Source organism: Nyctibius grandis, chromosome 10, assembly GCF_013368605.1.
Source record: "Nyctibius grandis isolate bNycGra1 chromosome 10, bNycGra1.pri, whole genome shotgun sequence".
NCBI classification, from domain to species: Eukaryota; Metazoa; Chordata; class Aves; order Nyctibiiformes; family Nyctibiidae; genus Nyctibius; species Nyctibius grandis.
In genome coordinates, this window is record NC_090667.1 from 15,407,827 (window position 1) to 15,426,218 (window position 18,392).

Sequence of the window (18,392 nt, forward strand, 5' to 3'; positions counted from 1 at the left end):
TCAGGATTGTGGTTCTTTTTTTTTTGGCATTACGGCTCAAATGAGCCACGAACCAAAATAAAGCTGTTTGAAGCATTTTTCATCCTTTACCTGCTGGACCATATTCCTCTTTCCCCACGGCCCCGATCCAGCGAAGCGCTGAGGTGGGAGCTCGCTCCCAGCAGCTCCGGCTCGCCGGGTGCTTTCCTGGACGGCCGTTGGCGTTAAGTCACGAGAAAAACTCCCTCGAGGTCAGTGGAAGTGGGAAGAGGATCGGGTGCGTGGACGTGAGTCGGTGCAGGATCAGGCCCTCGGTCTTACTTTCTCAACTCGGTGCGTTGGCCTTTGCCCGTGCAGCTCCCAGGGGGTCCAGTGGAAGTTGCACGGTTCAAGCCGCCGACATCTATTTGAGAATGTGCCTCTTTTAGCTCTTCAGCGTGTGAAATAATGCAAAAAATTAAAAAAAAAAAAGAAAAAATATAAAATAGACAAAGTACAATGTCTGTGGTAGAAGCAAGGCTTTTCAACTCTGTTTCTCAGGTAAACAAGTGACACTAATGACAGTGGAGTAACAGCCATGTAAGGGAACTGGGATGTGAGGCAGGAGGAGGCCCTCGGGCTCGCGGGACGCTTGGGTTGCCAGGTGCTTACTGAGCCTTTGAACACTTGGTGCAAAAGGAACCACCAACTAAAATCGGGATTCACCACCACCCTTCGCTTAGACAGACAAAATCCATTCCAGAAGCACAAAGGGAAGACTTAAACATTAACTAAAACACCCCCCACCACCCCACCCCAAAAGAAAGGTACCGGTTAAACTCCTCCGGGCTCTTCCTCCCCGCGGGAAGCAGGTAGGACGCCGAGGAGCTGCTGTTGCGACCGCTGCCTCCCGAGACGTGAATGTACTGCTCCTCGAGTCCCCCCATAGAACCAGAGCCGCCTCGTAGGAAGGTGCTCCTGGTTTATGGTGCTAAAGAAAACTTTTATTCCCCCCCCACCCCGCCCTTGAGCATTGAACTATGAAATGGCCCCTTTTTATGAATGTAACATCCCCATTTCTGTTCGGCATTTTACACTGCGATTTTAACATGTTTGGAAATGATTTGCCTTTTTTCTTTTAGAATAAGCTTTATAAATATTCTGTAGAGTCAATTGAAGTATAATTCTTAAGGATCACTCTAAGACGCCTACAAAATCTTGTATATTTTTAAGTGTGCCAATTTGTAAAATATTTTGTAAGTGTATATTTTTCTTAGAAAAGTGCTGTGAAGTGTTTGTATGTGTGAGGTTTCCCTTTTTTTGCACCTTCGGGTGTTAATAAAAGGATGTATACTTAAAAGTTTCTGGTTTTAAAAACCAAAATACAAAGAAAAAAATTAAACTTTTGTTGGGAATTTTGTAATAAAAAGAAATGTTGTGAAAGAGTGTAGTGATATTGTGTAAAGGAAACTGGAAAATTTGTGAGCGCTTTGCTGTTTTATAGATCCTCTTGTAAATTATTCTTGTAATATTTTGGGTTTTGTTGTTCTTGTTGCAAAGGTTTTAAATATTTGTGACTGACTCTGTATGGTGAAAACGTCATATTGTTAACTTGCTGAGTTTTGTTATATTGTTTATGGAATAAATAAAAAAATTTAAAATCTCATTTTAAGATCATGTATGAAGAAGAAATTAAAACTGCCATTTATTGAATATTAGGAATCGTTTCTTTAAACAAATCGCTACCATCAGGAATAAACGAGGATCAGCCTGGCTGCCCCCTCCACACGTGCTCCTGATCCCAGCCCGTCGGCTTAATTGGGCTGGTGCTCGTTACTGTGGAGCTCATTAGAGACAGAGGCACGGCTGCGGGTGGGAAGAAGTGGGGGAAAGTGCTTGCATTGCCTCGGCTTTAAAGAGATGTGGCTGGTTTTAATTGAGAAAGGGGAAATTCATCAAATGGACAGAGTTACTGCTCCCCTGTGCTCAGGGCAAGCGAGGTCCTGACAGCGCCTGGAGGACACCCCCGGCCCGGCCTTTCCTGGGGAGGAGCAGGTGGGTGCAGTGCGATGCCCCGTGGTTCTGAGTGCTGCCATCTTCCTCTTCATTTTCTTGTGGAAAAATCCCTTAAAAAATATTTTTTTAACAAATTACCATTCCTTTCCTTAGTGCTTAATGTTGGTAGGAACAACAGGAGGGGAGTTAATTCAGTGCCGTGTTCAGCAGCCACGGTGGTTCCCAGACCCCTTGGTGAGGGAGTGGGGAACAGTCACCTGAAAGCAGAGCTGGTAGCCCCAAAAGCAGAGCTGGTAGCCCCAAAAGCAGAGCTGGTAGCCCCCCACGCTGCCTCCATTCAGGGACTGGCCTTGCCCACGCGCTGCCTCCCCAGAATTGTGCCAGGCATCTTTGTCACCATCTCTGGAGGGGTTTAAGAAAAGCCTGGACATGGCACTTAGTGCCATGGTCTAGTTGCCATGGTGGTGTCAGGGCAATGGTTGGACTCGATGATCCCAGAGGGCTCTTCCAACCTGATTGATTGACCATTGATTGATTGATTGAACTTCAGGAACTGGAGCCGGCAGTCCCCGGCGTGGTGTGGTGGAAGGGAGCGTCCCAGGGATGCACAGGGAAGTGGGGGCTTCCCGGGTCAGTGGGTTAGTGCAGCGCTGAGCATGTAGATGTCCGCGTACCTCCATGAGGTGAGGTGCTCGGCAGCCGGAGGGGAAACCCTTCGCCTTGGTTTTCCAGACAAGCCCCAGCTCGGGGAGCTCGCGCACTGCCGTTCTGTAGGACAGCATCGCGTGAATCCTCCTAATTTCCAATAAACCCCCATTTTTCCGATGTTTATATAAAAACTGGGGCTCTCAAAAAGGCATTGCAAAGAGGGGACTCGCGTCATTTTGATTACAGCTGTACGTTTGTGGGAAAGCCCATCGCTACAGATGTTTAATGATTTGCTCCTCAAATCCCACGGAGCTATTTCTGATGTGCGGATCCCTCTGAAGTTCGAGCAGGGATAAATGCAGCAGCCCCTGCCACGGCGTTTGAGTGGACCAAGCTAACCAGAGCTGGGGGTTCTGCAGCCGAAATGTCCCTGACTGCCTTGGCAAAGCAAAGTGCTCAAAGAAGGCAAAGGGTCCAGCTGGAAGGGTAAATTAGGGTTAAAATTACCTCTGCTTGAATTGCACGATCTTATCTTTGTAGCGTTTTAAAGGCAGAGGTTTCATCATGTATGCTCTGTTAAAGGGATGAATTCCCACATTTAAAAAATGTAAAATAAAGTGAAAACTCCCCTATAAAATAAGGCAGCTGTTAACTGTAGAAAGTCTCCATCTTCCACCCAAATAAACACATCTAATTAGCAGTGGAGCATTCGTATACCTGAGTATGCTACAGAAAGGGCCCTGTTAAAGTGGGTTTGTGTTTATTCTATTATTATATGCACCGATAATTAAAACGCTTGTAACTTCTGGATGAACTGTCACCCATCAGATTTTAATTAGGATGTAATTAATATCACCGGCTCCTCCATCTTGCCGGAGGGAGCTGCTGTCCCTGGATGGCGAAGGCAGGTGGGGCCAGACCTGCCATGGCTTGAACCAGCCCATCTTCATGGTCCTTGGGTTGGTCTGACTGCCTCACCAGGTCCTGAAGCAGCAGGGAGGGAGAGGATGCGGACAGCCCAGCGGTGAATTTGGTGAGGTGTTTTTTTCCCTTTTCATATTGCCAAAGCCTAGAAGCTCTTTTATTTCGAAGGGTAGGGGCTGGATGGTTTAATGTAATATTACCCAGGGCATATGCTGAGAGGGGTCAGAGATTCTCTGGGTGCTGTTTGCATGGGGTTGGGACTAGAAGGGTGCGTTAGATGTGCTTACACACATTTGGGAACCACAGCTGTGCGTTTTCCAGCTGCTGGAGTACCTGCCTTGGCTAAGGGCGTATGAGCCCTTATGCCCGAGGGACTCATTTGGGTCTCCATTCCTGGGTGGCCACAGCAGAAAGGGTGGGATGTCAGCAGTGGGTATGTGTTGATTGTTCCAACCAACTCGGCCCTGATGAGGCCGCACCTTGAACACTGTGTCCGGTTCTGGGCCCTGCACTTAAAGAAAGATGTTGAGGTGTTGGAGCGACTCCAGAGGAGGGCGACCAAGCTGGTGAAGGGTCTGGAGGGTCTGACCTATGAGGAATGGCTGAGGGAGCTGGGGTTGTTTAACCTGGAGAAGAGGAGGCTCAGAGGTGACCTTAGTGCAGTCTACAACTACTGAAGGGAGGGTGTAGTGGAGTGGGAGTCGGCCTCTTCTCCCAGGCAAGTAGTGACAGGACAAGAGGACACAGCCTCAAGCTTTCGCCAGGGGAGGTTGAGGTTGGAACATTAGGAAGCATTTCTTCTCAGCAAGGGTCATTAGCCATTGGAAGGGGCTGCCCCAGGGAGTGGTGGAGGTGACTCCACCCTGGAGGTCTTTAAGAAAGACTGGACATGGCCCTTAATGCCATGGTCTAGTTGCCATGGTGGTGTCAGGGCAATGGCTGGACTCGATGATCCCAGAGGGCTCTTCCAACCTGATTGACTGATTGACTAACTCGGGGTGAACCCTGATGGAGTCAGGCTCAGGGTGGACCCTGTGAGCTGCAGTTCAGTACAGGCTGAGCCCTCCAAGGGATTCATTTGGGGAAACACCCAACCTGGGAACCTCCGCGATAATGAGATCTGAGATACTGCTGAACTGGTCAGCACCAGATCGCCTCGGGCAGGTCTAGAAATGTGGTGCCCCCAGGATTAGGCATGAATTTCCTGACAATGACACATTGGGATGGAGGCAGGTAAATTCTACTGTGGCTCAGCCAAAGTCCTTGGACGCTTCAGGACATCTTTGTCTTACCTTGAATTGGATGGTAAACATGTGATGGGAGGGAGATTCACTCCTCCATCTCCTCCATCCCTGACCAGTAACTAACTACTGGGTTATCTCTCTATAAACATGCAAACTGCGTTGAAGCCTGTCGATACCATTTGAGGCATCTCTCATGAAGAGCAACGAGTAACGGTGAAGCTGAGACCGCTGTCACCCCATCCTGTGAAGCCGCACGACAGGGAATGTGCTGGATCGTTACGTGTGGATTTTCACGCACTGGGGAACGGCGTGGATTGAATTACATGTGGAAGCTGAGCTTTCGCTCTGCGTTTTCTTCCTTGGTTTTTGCTTTAATGTAATCCATCCTTTGCTGGAGAGCACACCAGGGGAAGGTTTGAAATATGCTAAAACCGAAGGAGCTGGAGTGCAAGAAAAATAATCCAACAGCACCTAAACGTTGTGTAAATGCCTGGTGAGCTTAGCAAAACCCACTCAAAAAGGGGCAGAAGTGGCAGCCAGGGGCTCACTTTACATAGCGTTTAGGGATGTAGATCCAGTCTGAAGGGTCTTGTGCGGAGGGACGGGCACACAAACATCAGCAAGAGGTGCTGCAGCCCGAGCTTTGCAACGCGTGTGCTGTGCCGGCACCTTGGCTGGATTTCTTACCTGCCGTTTCCAGAAGCAAAAAGGCCGGGGGGGCCGTGGCACCGTTTGTTCTCTCTGCTGAGCCTTCCCCCGACTTGGTAACGTCGCATCTCAAGGACTCGAAACTTGTTTATGGGCTGGTGTCTGTCTCGCTAATGAAACCTTCCCTGCTGTGCCGCCAGCCCCGGCACAGCCCGGCCACCAGCCCGGGGCACGCGTGCCGCTGGCCCTCCTGGGCTCATTAGCTGAAACGAGCTGGGAATATTAGCATGAGGTGGGAATATTCTCATAAAATCAGCTCGCGCTGAAGCCTTTGCGGGCTGGAGGCCTCTAGAGGGTGTCAGGTAATGAGTGTAAATAGCGAGTGTATTTTTCTCTCTTGGTGCAATAAAAAAAAAAGTCAATACCAAAAAAAAAACTGCGGATCACTTTGTGTCGGCTGTTGCTAAGTGCTTCTCTTAAAGAAATTTCTAACTTAGCAATGACTGTGTTTCTGGGAACAACAAATTCGGGGGCCTGCAGCAGTGCTGCGAGTGCCTGCGGGCTTTGCAGCGCTCCGCTCAGCAGAGCTGTAAACCAAAATTTCACAGATTTATTCTGTGTTAAATGTTAAAAAGCTCTGCCCACTGGAGTGGTCGTTTCTCGTAAGGATTTGGGGTGCTAACACCCATATGCTACAGTCAGGCTTTTCTCATTCCACCGTGGTTTGCTGTTCTATAGTATCGTATGTTTGCTGCAAATGAAATAAAAGCAAAGTCTTGGCCATGGCAAATCAGGGATCCAAAATCACAGAATCACTGAATCAGTCAGGTTGGAAGAGCCCTCTGGGATCATCGAGTCCAACCATTGCCCTGACACCACCATGTCAACTAGACCAGGGCACTGAGTGCCATGTCCAGTCTTTTCTTAAACCCCTCCAGAGATGGTGACTCCACCACCTCCCTGGGCAGCCCCTTCCAATGGCTAATGACCCTTGCTGAGAAGAAATGCTTCCTAATGTCCAACCTGACCCTCCCCTGGCGAAGCTTGAGGCTGTGTCCTCTTGTCCTATCGCTAGTTGCCCGGGAGAAGAGGCCGAATCCCACCCCGCTACAACCTCCCTTCAGGTAGTTGTAGACTGCACTAAGGTCACCTCTGAGCCTCCTCTTCTCCAGGCTAAACACCCCCAGCTCCCTCAGCCGCTCCTTGTAGGTCAGACCCTCCAGACCCTTCACCAGCTTGGTCACCCTCCTCTGGACTCGCTCCAACACCTCAACATCTTTCTTCAAGTGCGGGGCCCAGAACTGGACACAGGATTCAAGGTGCGGCCTCACCAGTGCCGAGTACAGAGGGACGATCACTCCCCCAGACCGGCTGGCTATGCTATTCCTAATAGAGGCCAGGATGCCATTGGCCTTCTTGGCCACCTGGGCACACTGCTGGCTCATTTCAAATGACCACAGCTAAGCTCCAACTTTGAAACATGGAAATAATCCTTCCCACACCCTCCCACAACACTAAATTCGTTAATACGTGTGTGGCTCCTGGGAAAATGAATAACCTTGTCTCTGGAGTGGGGTTTGGACAGCAGGCAGTAAATAAAGCCCGAAGTCACACACCTTTGTTAAAATTAAAACAAAATACCAAATAGCTGCTCGTAAGTGGGCAGCATCTATTCTGGGTGCTAAATGATGCTGGGACCTGAAGAAGGAATAGTGCATGCTGTGGGAACTGCAACTCGGAATATTCTTATAGTACAATTTCTGGCAGGAATGAGGGATGTTCGCAGAGTCTCGCTGGCGTGTTTGACCGCGGGCCAGGTCTAGCGAAGCCCCATCTGCAGGGAAAGGACTCGACTGTGCCCTGACGATGTGTCTGTCTCTGTTTTGGCCCAGGACTGAGCTTACCCGGGCTGCTCCTGTCCCACTGGATGCTGCCAACCTGACGCTGGGTAAGTGCCAGACCTGTCTATGGACTGAAGACAGTCAGGGTGAGGAGATCTGAGGGATCCAGCCCATTTTTCCTTATTCTCTGAAAAACAAAACTGCTTTTCCTCTTTTGCTTTCCCTTTCTGCTTTTAGCCGCTGCGGTGCCAGGAGAAGGGCCAGACCTCCCCGGCAAACGTCCTGCCGTAGCTCTGACCGTCCCCCCGGCCACGTGTCGGATCTCCTCGGACTCCTCTTGGAGCAGGTCCAAGGTACTAGCGCTGGGCATGGGCAGTGGGGAAGAGGAGGCTCAGGTGTGCTCAGGGCATCAGCTCTCATCCTGGTCCCAGACACCAACCCAAGATACTCAACCCTGAGCTTATTAAAGCTCAGCTTTAAACCCAACCTAACTTAGCTTTAATAGCAGCCAGCTGGCAGATCCCTGCCCTGAAACAAGAGCCACTTCATACAAAATCAGCCATCACCTTCACTCCGTGAGCCTTTGCAGATGAAGAGTTAAACTCTTCACCTCATCCCATTCCGAAACCCTGGCAGAAAGCCCAACCCTCCCTCTTGGACCCAGCCCTAGCCCTGAAGCCATCTCCAAAGCCCGACTCTTCTCCTGCCCCATAAACAGGCCTTTCCACGGCAGTGTGTCAGCTCCGGTGCTTGGCAGAGCGGAGGAGGTCTTCTGTCTGTCTGCCACCCTCACGCTCCCCAAAAGTCATCTCAGATGTAAGTGCCACCTCCCCAGCCCAGCAAGCCATGCAAAACCCAGCCCAGCGTCCATGCTGGGACTGTCCTTTCTCCAACCCGCAGCCAAGCCGTGAACGCTGCTGCTCACGCTGCCACGGTCCCGGCACAGCTCATTGTGTTCCACTGGCCTCACAACATCACATCCAAATATTTTTTACACCTCATAAAATTCCAGGTATGAACTGTCAGAATGGGCGATGGGAGAAGCCTGGGTGCATTTATCAACATAAACCACCCATCAAATTGCTGGTTTTTTGTGGGATTACACCCATAGCAGCTTTCGCTTCGCAAATACACTTTGTGTTGCAGCGAAAGCGCTGGTTCAATAAAGCACTTAAACACACACTTTATCTTAAGCATGTTGGAGATTATATCCCTCTTTAGCGAAGCATTTAAGTATGTGCTTAATTTACGGCTTTAATTAAGGATTTTAATTGTAGACTTCAGTATGTGCTTACCTGCCTGGCTGAATATGGGTGAGATTACTACGTGCCGAAGATTCCTACATGAAGTAAATGACTAATTCTGTCTGAATGAAGATGCTACATCATTCTCGTACGACGCAGTTAAAATATAAGTAGGAAAAAGGCAAGAGGCAGTTAACTCAATTCCTCTAGCTGAAAGTAGCATCCATGACTAGATCTGAGTTGATTAAAATCTAATATTATTAGTTATAACCTCTAAAGTGGCATTACAGATCAATAGAAAGGGGCACCTTAAAAATGAGTCTCCAGCTCATAAGCTTTAATTATGAGAACGGAAGGATTCAGACATCCTCTCTCTCATTGGAGACAGGGACCTTGAAATGTAAACGGCCACCAAACAATGGGCTGTGGGGCCATTTCTCCAGTCGTTAGGGTTTTTAAGCTGATTTCCTAAGGAAAGTGAGCTGCTGTGGTTGTGTCACCAGCCTGGCTTTTGGGCCATTCCCATAACTTTTGAACTCTGAGATAAATTTCATCTAATTGAGGGGAAAAAAAAAAGATTCCAAAGATACCAAGCTCCAACAAGTTTAATGCAAACAAGTGACTGGTTTTCTGTTTCTCCAGTAGCATTTGCTGTCACTGGAGAGCTTTCTCCATCCCAGTACTGGGACAGAGGTAGGAGTGCTGCTGCCGTTTGAAGATGGACGGTGCCCACCTTGCTGCGGGACTGACACTTTGCTTCTGCTCCTCCTGCTCCGCTGATGTCTCACGATGCTCTGAAGCTCACACACACTCAGAAGACATACGGGTCTGCAACTTTATCTGAATTATTTGTTAGGATGTTTATTTTATTGCATGCCTGGAAAGTGTGTATGATTTAAATAGGCAATAGTGATACCGCTGAGAAGTACAGGACTCACCGTGCTTTACTGCTAAAGGCAGCAAAACGCCCTTGGCATTTCTTTGCCTTTTTGTTTGCTCATGGTTTTTTGTCATTTTACTGCCCCTAGTTAAAGTTACATCGTCAGCGATGCGAGGGAAGACGTGGTAGCTGTCTACAACTGTTTGGAAGAGATAAACACATGCAAATGCCAGAAGAGGAGCCTGAGACTCAGAAGGGTTGGGGGAAATGAAGAAAAAGGAATGAGCCTAAATCCTGGCAATGTGAGAAAGGTCATTTATCAATTATGGAAACCTTTATTTGGAGTGCAGGGCTGTGATCAACACATGCCTGTTTTAATGCACTTGGTAACAGATAGAAGCAAATCTCTGTCAGTTCTGAGCAGTGTAAGGTACATCACCTACAGATGAGTCACAGAATCACAGAATCAATCGGGTTGGAAGAGCCCTCTGGGATCATCGAGTCCAACCATTGCCCTGACACCACCATGTCAACTGGACCACGGCACTAAGTGCCATGTTCCAGGCTTTTCTTAAACCCCTCCAGAGATGGTGACTCCACCACCTCCCTGGGCAGCCCCTTCCAATGGCTAATGACCCCTTGCTGAGAAGAAATTGCTTCCTAATGTCCAACCTGACCCTCCCCCTGGCGAAGCTTGAGGCTGTGTCCTCTTGTCCTATCGCTGGTTTGCCTGGGAGAAGAGGCCGACTCCCACTCCGCTACAACCTCCCATCAGGCAGTTGTATTAGTCTTCGTAGCCTTTCGTACATCATGTTAGTTATTCTTTCATCTAATGTATTTGAAGCAACTTGCTAGCAAGATGCAGCCCTATTTACCCTTCTAAGGTGACAACAAATAGCAGGAATAAATGTTAAACTACAGAAAGGAATAAAAAAAAAAAATAGCAGCTCTATTTGTGCTATGCCGAGATGCTTTTCTTGGCAGCCCCAGAGATTCAACAGTCTGGTGGTTTATCACGACAAAACGCAGAAATGTCTGATGATTACATGAAGGAAAATAAAGAGACTGAGCACAAACTGCAGACTGAGAGATAAGGGCACTGTTTTTATAGGGCAGGCAGCTGCTAAAGTGGTGGTATGTCAAGTCTGCCCCACGCTGCAGCAGAGGAGGGTGCACGGGGCAGGGAGAGGGCAGAGCTGAAACCAGTGATGAACAGGACAGTTTAATACCAAGGAGGAGAATTAGGCAGCCTGCTTAATCACATTATTTAACACCACGAGGATTATTTTTAAGGAATTTATCCCTCCTTCATCTCCCATCAGACAATGCTGCAAAATGCTGGCGTTGGCTATGGAGACTATTTAAGATCTTTCTTGTTGAAAAGAGCCCCTGGCATGGTGTTCAGCGAGAGGAGTCTGTCCGGCAGCGCCTGGAGCTGCGTCAGGGATGTAGCATCGGCCCGAGTCCCTCGAGGACGTCATCTGCCCCTGGCTACAAGGTGGGTCCTGCCCTCGAGGCACACGCTGGATTTGGCCCTGGTCTGTTTGCCGGTGGGTGCTTGGCACGTGTCCTGATGCAAGGGGGATGGGTTGCACTATTACAGAACCTCTCTATGAACAGGCCTAACACCCTCGGGGGTTTTGGGGGGAAGAGTGGAGGAGAGTTTCTCTCTTGGAGGATGGGAAGCTTCCAGTCTCTGATGGGGTTATGATACCATGATTATTGAAACCAAGAGCTGAAGAATAAGTTTTATTATCGAATTTGAGAGGCCCAAGGAGCTCAGGGAGCTCCTGGTGAAAGTGAGACAGTCACTGTATGGCTTTTGTCAAGGTTACTTGAAGTTAGGGTTAGGATTTGAGAACAGGAAGGTACAAATCATCTCTCAATTATTGCCAGTCTGCAAAGTCTGCAAACCTACAGGAAACGTGCTTGAGAGGGAGGCTCATGCTGGTACAGAGAACAACTGCTGTGCTGTCGAGCAAGGAGTGATCACCAGTTAACTTCAGGGCTATGGTTACAAACTGGGTTAAGACTTCAGTTTAAACTAAGGAAATGTGCCATGCCTGGACTGTTCCAGACATCACACTGGCCAGATTCACTGCTTGAAGGATAAAGGATGGGCAATGAAATTCATTACTATGCACAGAGAGAGGAAGCTCCTCGTTTTCAGCAGTTGCATCCTAGTAGCAGAAGCCCTCCATTTCCCTGACACAAGCACAGAGCTGAAGTAACACGTGTTCCTTCTGGTTTGGCTCCATTTCACCCTTTTACATTACGGCATATTTGATGCAAGATTCAAGGGAATGATGAATTGCACTCTAGAGCTGGCATCTCCTAAGGGCAATTCAATAAAAACACATAGACATGCTGCATATGATACAGATCTTACATTCTTGGTAGGGTTAACATAGGTATCAGCATGAGTCTGTGCCTGGCAAATTCTTCTGACAGATGCTTTCCTCAACCTGTCTGCCCCAAAGAAAACCACCAGCCTTTTAGGATCGATAATCTCCTCTCATGCAGGTGAGGACATTGCTGAGTTACCCCGGTAGCCTCCTCAGCTGGAGTGCAGACCCTGTCACTCCACAGTGCCAAGGGCATCAGAAGCAATTAAAGAAAAATGAGAATTGATTTGAAGAATGTAATAATCATTCATCTAGCTGGGGGGGAAAAAGGGTTTTATCATCAATATATTAGAAAGAGTAACATTTACTCTCTGATAAGCATTATGGCACACACAGAAGTAAGACTGAAACCTCGAGGACTTGCACTGTAAATGATTTAATTCTGAAGAACAAGAAAACAATAATGTTGCAAATCAATCCAAGAGGCTATGAAGTCTAGAAGTGGGCAGGGCAAGGGTTTCTGACTCCAGTCTTGGCCCAAAGAAGCCAAGTATCTCCCTGGACCCCATGCCTGCCATTCCACAGCAGTTTTGCTTCCCAGCATAGCATGCCCAGCTTGTTTTTTGCAATCACCCTCACAGCTACTCTTGGAAATACACGGATGTTCACCCGTCGCAGCTCTCACGTGTCCTGTCCTAGTGAGGCAGATGTGCTCATTAGAGGGTGAACTTAAATGTGAATGGTGATCATCTACAGAGGACAGAAAACCAAAGATGAGTAACAAAGCAAGGTGGTGTTGAGGGAGAAACCGAAAACTGCCACAGCCTGTAAGTATCTCTGCTTGTGCTTTGGTGGCTGCCCTTGGACAGGCAGTTTTGTCACTCGGTGCTCAGCTTCTCATTGCTCTAACAAGGGACAAGGAGCTTCATTGATCTTTGTAAAGCAGCCAGTAAGCGCCACATTTTTCTTTCATGTTCTGGATGTCCCTGCTATAGAACACATACATCAAACCCTGCCCGTAATGGAGTAATTAAATGGCACTGCTAAAGGGATGTCATAGGATGGGACTGATTACAGCTCACCCAGAAATGTCTTCCCAAGTCCCAGGCCCTTTGACGTGATTCTCCCCCTTTTCTCTGAATTTCTTCCCGCATTAATTTCAGCCAGTCCTGGGATTATTTGAAAAAAGGGCCTTGGGGGACTTGTTCAAAGGCACTGCCACCACGGATGACTCTTTGCTTTCTGAACTGAAGCATTTCACTCCTATCTGTCTGGACACATGAGCTGCTCAGCACTGCTTCATTAGGCAAGTTATTTTTAAATTCCCAGAAAGAGCAAAACATTGAGAGAGGAATTAGCATTTGCTGTTGAAACAGCTGCAAAACAGAAGAGGCAGAAACCAGCTCCGGGTCCCCGCTGCTAGCCCTGTGATTCACCAGACGGCAGTACCCAAAGTCACTGACACACGCTCAAGCTGCACGGGAGATGTTAGAAATGATGCCCAAAGACAAGGATTGGTGAGTAACCATCAAAACTGTGGTTTGGATGTAAATAGGAGGGTGACCATCAACACTGAATAAGAAAATGTCTTTGAAAGATCTCGCTTCCCTCCAACCCCCTCCTGCGTTTCCCACTGTCTCTTTCCCCCATTTTTCTCTTAAGGACTTTGACACTTAGAAAACCTCCATTCTGGTTTCTCAACAGGAATTAATGAAAAAATAAAGCCTGCCCAGGGTCTTTGCTACCCCTAAACGATAACTAAAACCCAGCGGGTGCCCAACACCTTTAAAATGCCAAGGGGCATTATTTGGTAGTACTCTCACCTGGTAACATGTTTAAGTTTCCCGGTGGCTAATACTGCTCTTACAGCACAGAATTAAAGCAAAAGGCCTGGCGATAAAACCGTTAGAGGCACGCTTTGGTAGCTGCCTTTTTGCAAATGCTGATTGCCCTGTGGCTTGTGCTGCTCAGGGCAGCTACAGCTCACGCTGATAATGTTACGTGGGAGAAAAAAGGCATTGGAAAGCTGTAGCCCATTCTGGACATGGCCTAAACCTGAAAAGGGAGGAGAAATGACTCAAAATGGCCTTTTCCCCTAACTGGGAGCACACATGTATTGCAGCCAAGGCTGCCTGCGCCTGCCTGCTGCACCTCTTCCCTTTGCCCCTGCCTGCAGTCATAGCGTTCCTGTATTTATTCGGAAGAAATCTAGCAGGAGCTGTTCTAATAACCTGCTCCCAATTCCAGCCTAATGAGGGCTGCCAGATTCCTCTGGGTTAATTCTTGTTCAAACTAGAGTGTTTCCTTTCGGGAAAAAAAAAAAAATCTCTTTAAGTATTTCCAGCGATTCTTCAGTGATGGGCACTCTGCCACAGTCAGCAAATCGTGGGTGGACTGTTTCGGTGGACAACTTTCCCCACTGCTAAAGGTACAGAGCAACCTATTTTGATGTCCAGCTACCAAACACCACTTTGCCAGATAAAGACCCCTTTAGTGTTATATCTGCCATGTGCCTCCCTAGATACTGCGTTTAAAATGTCTCTTAACTTAATAAACCGTGTTCCTTGGGTGGTTTCTCATGAAGGTGTGTTTTCCAGCCCTCGGCAAAGTCTTCCTGGAGCCCACAACAGAGGTAATAAAACCTCCCTTGTCCTCCTCGGTGTCTCCCTTTTTGGCTCCACGGAAGCATTAGCTCCTCTTGGCAGAGCATCTCATTAGGAGCTCACGTTCAGCTGATTACTCCTCTTCTGAACCACTGTTTTCTATGACTTTGTCACCCTCCCTGTAGTCCAGCTGCCGCTCTATTCTTAGGCTAATGACTTTACATCTGGTGGCACTGAAAAACATGTTGTTTACTTAAGCTCAGCTCATTAAGTGATCCAGATTAGGTTTGGTATCAGTGACCTGCTCCTAACTTCTGTGCACCTGCAGATCACCAGTAATGATTTTATATCTTCTGGTAGGTCACTGATCACACATTAAGCGGTGTGGGGTCAAGAACTGCCAGGACGGGAGCTGTGCCGTGTTCAGGGATGCTTCTGCTTATAATTACACTTGGAGACCTATCGGTTAGATTTTTAGTCCAACTAACGTTTGTCATATTGACTTACATCGTTCCTCTTTCTCAATCAAAACATTGTGAAAGACAAGATCGGGTGTGTTACTAACTGAAGGTTTATTCTATCAGCACTCGTACTTTAAAGCGTGACATTAAGGAAAGTGTCTGATTAACTTGACAAAGCCTTCTTGAAATCATTTATTAGCGAGGCCTCTTACCTACATTACTCTGCATTATTTTGCTTGGCATTGCTGTCAGCATGACAGAGAGGCACCACGTTTGCTCCAGCAAAGGCCACACTTTCCCCCGTCCCCAGATGGGCTCAGCCTTTAACGGAGTCTTTTGCAGGGCTCTGCTTTATGGCACAACACGATATCCCTACAACCTCTTTTGCGGGCAGGCTTGTGCTTGTTCACAACCACTCCAACAGGACACAAGCATGAAGGAGTGAGATTTGAAAAGGGAAACAGCGGAGTCAGCATAATGAGGAGCGGTAGGCAGTTCCTGGGTGTTAAATGAGCACAAATTAAACGTTTTGGAAACCTCTAAGCAACTTCCTTTCAAAAATGTGCAACAACAGTTCTCTACAGCGAAGTTTTACCCAAACCTGCCAGTTGTTATTCTTTCTTAGGTATCCTTGGTCACAGAATGTCAAATAATATATTTTATTAACTTTTTAGGAGACAAATAGCTGCAACGGATTTCCTCTGGCCTCCTCTCTAGCAGCTGTTAACTGTGAAGGCCAGGCCAACTCTCCTTCCTTGTTTGCCACTAACTACTCCTGCCCAGAGCCAGGTCTCCAAACACACCGTGCTCCATGGTGGTGGAGTCTCTGTTGTTCTGCCCAATGCTGAGGAAACCTTTGCCTCTGTGATGTACAGTTCAGTGGCTCCACAGCTGCCTGCAAGACACGTTGCACCGTGGTGTCTCTGGGCAGAGCTCAAAGATGGTCTCCAAACCCCCTGCGTTTGGTTTGACGTTTGCAGCTCTCGCCTTTGAGGGCTTAGCACTGGGGTGTGGGAACGCTAATACCCAGCAGCTAAGTAACACCAAGGAGATGTGTTGCTCTGTCTAAGCAGAGAAAAAAGGAAAAATAGCCTCAAGTGGTTTTAACACTTGGAACCGAGAAAAAAAAAAAATCTCCTTTTTAGAGCTCTTCACCAGGACAGTACCGGGACTGTCTGTTGAATTGTAGCATCTTGCAATTGTGCCGTTTCTTAGTGTGTAACAATTTGCTGTTGTTTTTTTCCTGCACATTTTGAGGAGAGGCCATGGAACAAGGTCTACGAGACTGCTGCAGATCCATCCGCATAGGAAAAATCCTGATCCAGAGCGACGAGGAGACTCAGCGAGCCAAGGTGTACTATGCTAAGTTTCCGCCAGACATTTACAGGAGAAAAGTTCTTCTCATGTACCCAATACTAAGTAAGTCTCTTTCATCACTATGTACAGTTAGACTCAGCTGAACAGTGAGTGCGCTGAATCTAAAGGGAAATTTCTGAATTTCAGGGGCTTTGATTAGGTTTTTTGCTTGATTTAGGTGACACAGTAGGGGATTTCTCAGGCTGTGCCAGAATACACATTAGTCAGCCTGCACGAGCCTGAATGCAGAGCAAATCATTTGGGCATGTCTGTGTTTGTGAGAAAGGTGGAAACATTAACACTTGATATAAATTTAATTGTTTAAATTTTGCCATGAGAAAATACTCAAACAGTATTTTTCTTATGCTATTAAAAGACATTTTTTATTAGTATTATAATCCTAGAAGTAAACGACTTTAAAATTAAATACAGTTAATATTACCAATAAAAGATAATCTGTTAAGGTTGGTAAGGAGTTTGTCAGGATGAAGTAACTTTTCCAGTCTAAGATTTAATTCTGGTTGCACACATGGAGCTCTTAATTGCCATTTTACTATTTCAGATGAGCTTTCTTGCCTCAGGGCTTTAATAAAATCCACAGACTTCAGTGCTTAAAACCCGGCAGAGTCGGCTGTTTCAGGGTAGAGATGAAGTTTCTTCATCAGGAGACCAAAGATTTCTGCAATTAATACATGCAGAGGTGACAGTTTTCCAGTGGGAAAATACACACCAATGTTAACACGGATATTTTCGGATGGCCCAGGACAAGTTCTTCAACTGGGGGAGGGGGGAAAATCTCACTTTTTCCCCTTTTAGGTACTGGTAATACTGTCATTGAGGCTGTCAAAGTTCTTGTAGAACATGGAGTACAACCAAGTGTCATTATCCTGCTAAGCCTGTTCTCCACACCTCATGGTAAGTTGAGGCCTTTGCCCTCTCTTTGCCAAATTGATCATCCAGGAATTCCCAGAGATCATCATTTTACCTACAGAAGTTCATCCTGTTGCACCAACACACTTTGGACAGAAGTATTTTGGAACGGACTGACACCTGGAACAGAAAGACATGCCTATATGATGGTACAAGAAGGTTTTTTTCTACATTTTATTACTGTCAAGTTGGTTGAGGGCATGTTCAAAAATCTTTTTGGCCAACGGGGGAATTTAAAAGCATGGCGCGATGGTACCCAAGTATGTAAGTTCTCTCTGGCACAGCACTGCCAGACAAACAAGACCTAGATCAGAATTTACCAAATTACTGAACATTATTAAAAATGCCTCTTGAAGGTGCAAAATTCTTCTCCAGATCTTTAAAACTCCAGCATGCCAGACCTGCTGATTTAAAAATAATCATCTGGAATAACCTCCTGAGATATTGTTTGAATGGAAAATACTCTGTTGTAGAAGACAGAAATATGGGCTTCTCCTCCCACCAGGACAGAAGGGACCCTCCACCCACCTGCCTACCGAAGGAGGGCCTGTTGCCAGCACGGTACAGCAATGTAGGCAGAGTACTGAGAGAGAAAGAGAGCAAAGTTAGACTGTTATGGATCGTTATATCCTTAGGTTTCCTCTCAAGTTTGTTCTGGGCTGGTACATTAGTGTAAATTGACTTCATTTGCCTGCTCAGTACCTGGCTCTGCTCATGCTTTATAAGCATTTGAGCTTGTTGGGGGTTTTTTATTATTTTTTTGCTTCAGGTTTAGAAGCTCCCAAGAGATTCAGATTTTTCTCACTTCACTGCCTTTGGATTATTACTTATCTATATTGTGAATAAAGTATTTTAATATCTTTTTAGGAAAAAAAACACCAACATTTTTCTCATCTATCACTGACTACCAAATAACCAGGTTTTTAGACCCTGGAGGATTTAAAGCAAATTTATTTACCCTCATTGAAGGGAACGACATTAAACTTACCATGGAGAAGTGTTGTAATTCTCCTTCACTATACATACATTAGCAAATTGGAAACACCTAAGTATGAATTACACCGTGCTTTTGCTATAGATTTTGGATTTTTTCCCTATGCTGCAAAGTTCTCTATGCAAATATATTTTCCCCTACAAGCTTTTTGAAATGCACTGCTACACTGATCCTAATTTTGTCAAAGCTGTTAGAGAGTATGTGTGCACAAGCCATTAATTGTTATTAATGTCAACTGGATAGTGAAATCCACTAAGTGGTTTTGAAAAATCAGAGCTTATTCTGCACCTGATCAACCCT

The 18,392-nt window shown here is 46.8% G+C and overlaps 1 protein-coding gene across 1 annotated transcript; it reads left to right on the forward strand.

Annotated features, from left to right (window-relative positions):
- Positions 1–2,652: 2,652 nt before the first annotated feature.
- LOC137668078 (uracil phosphoribosyltransferase homolog) lies at positions 2,653–17,215 on the forward strand. Its single transcript, XM_068409373.1, is given in 7 exon segments — positions 2,653–2,657; positions 7,331–7,386; positions 7,517–7,654; positions 15,207–15,299; positions 16,070–16,231; positions 16,985–17,085; positions 17,087–17,215. Coding segments are annotated over 7 exon segments (684 nt in total).
- The last annotated feature ends 1,177 nt before the right edge of the window (positions 17,216–18,392 follow it).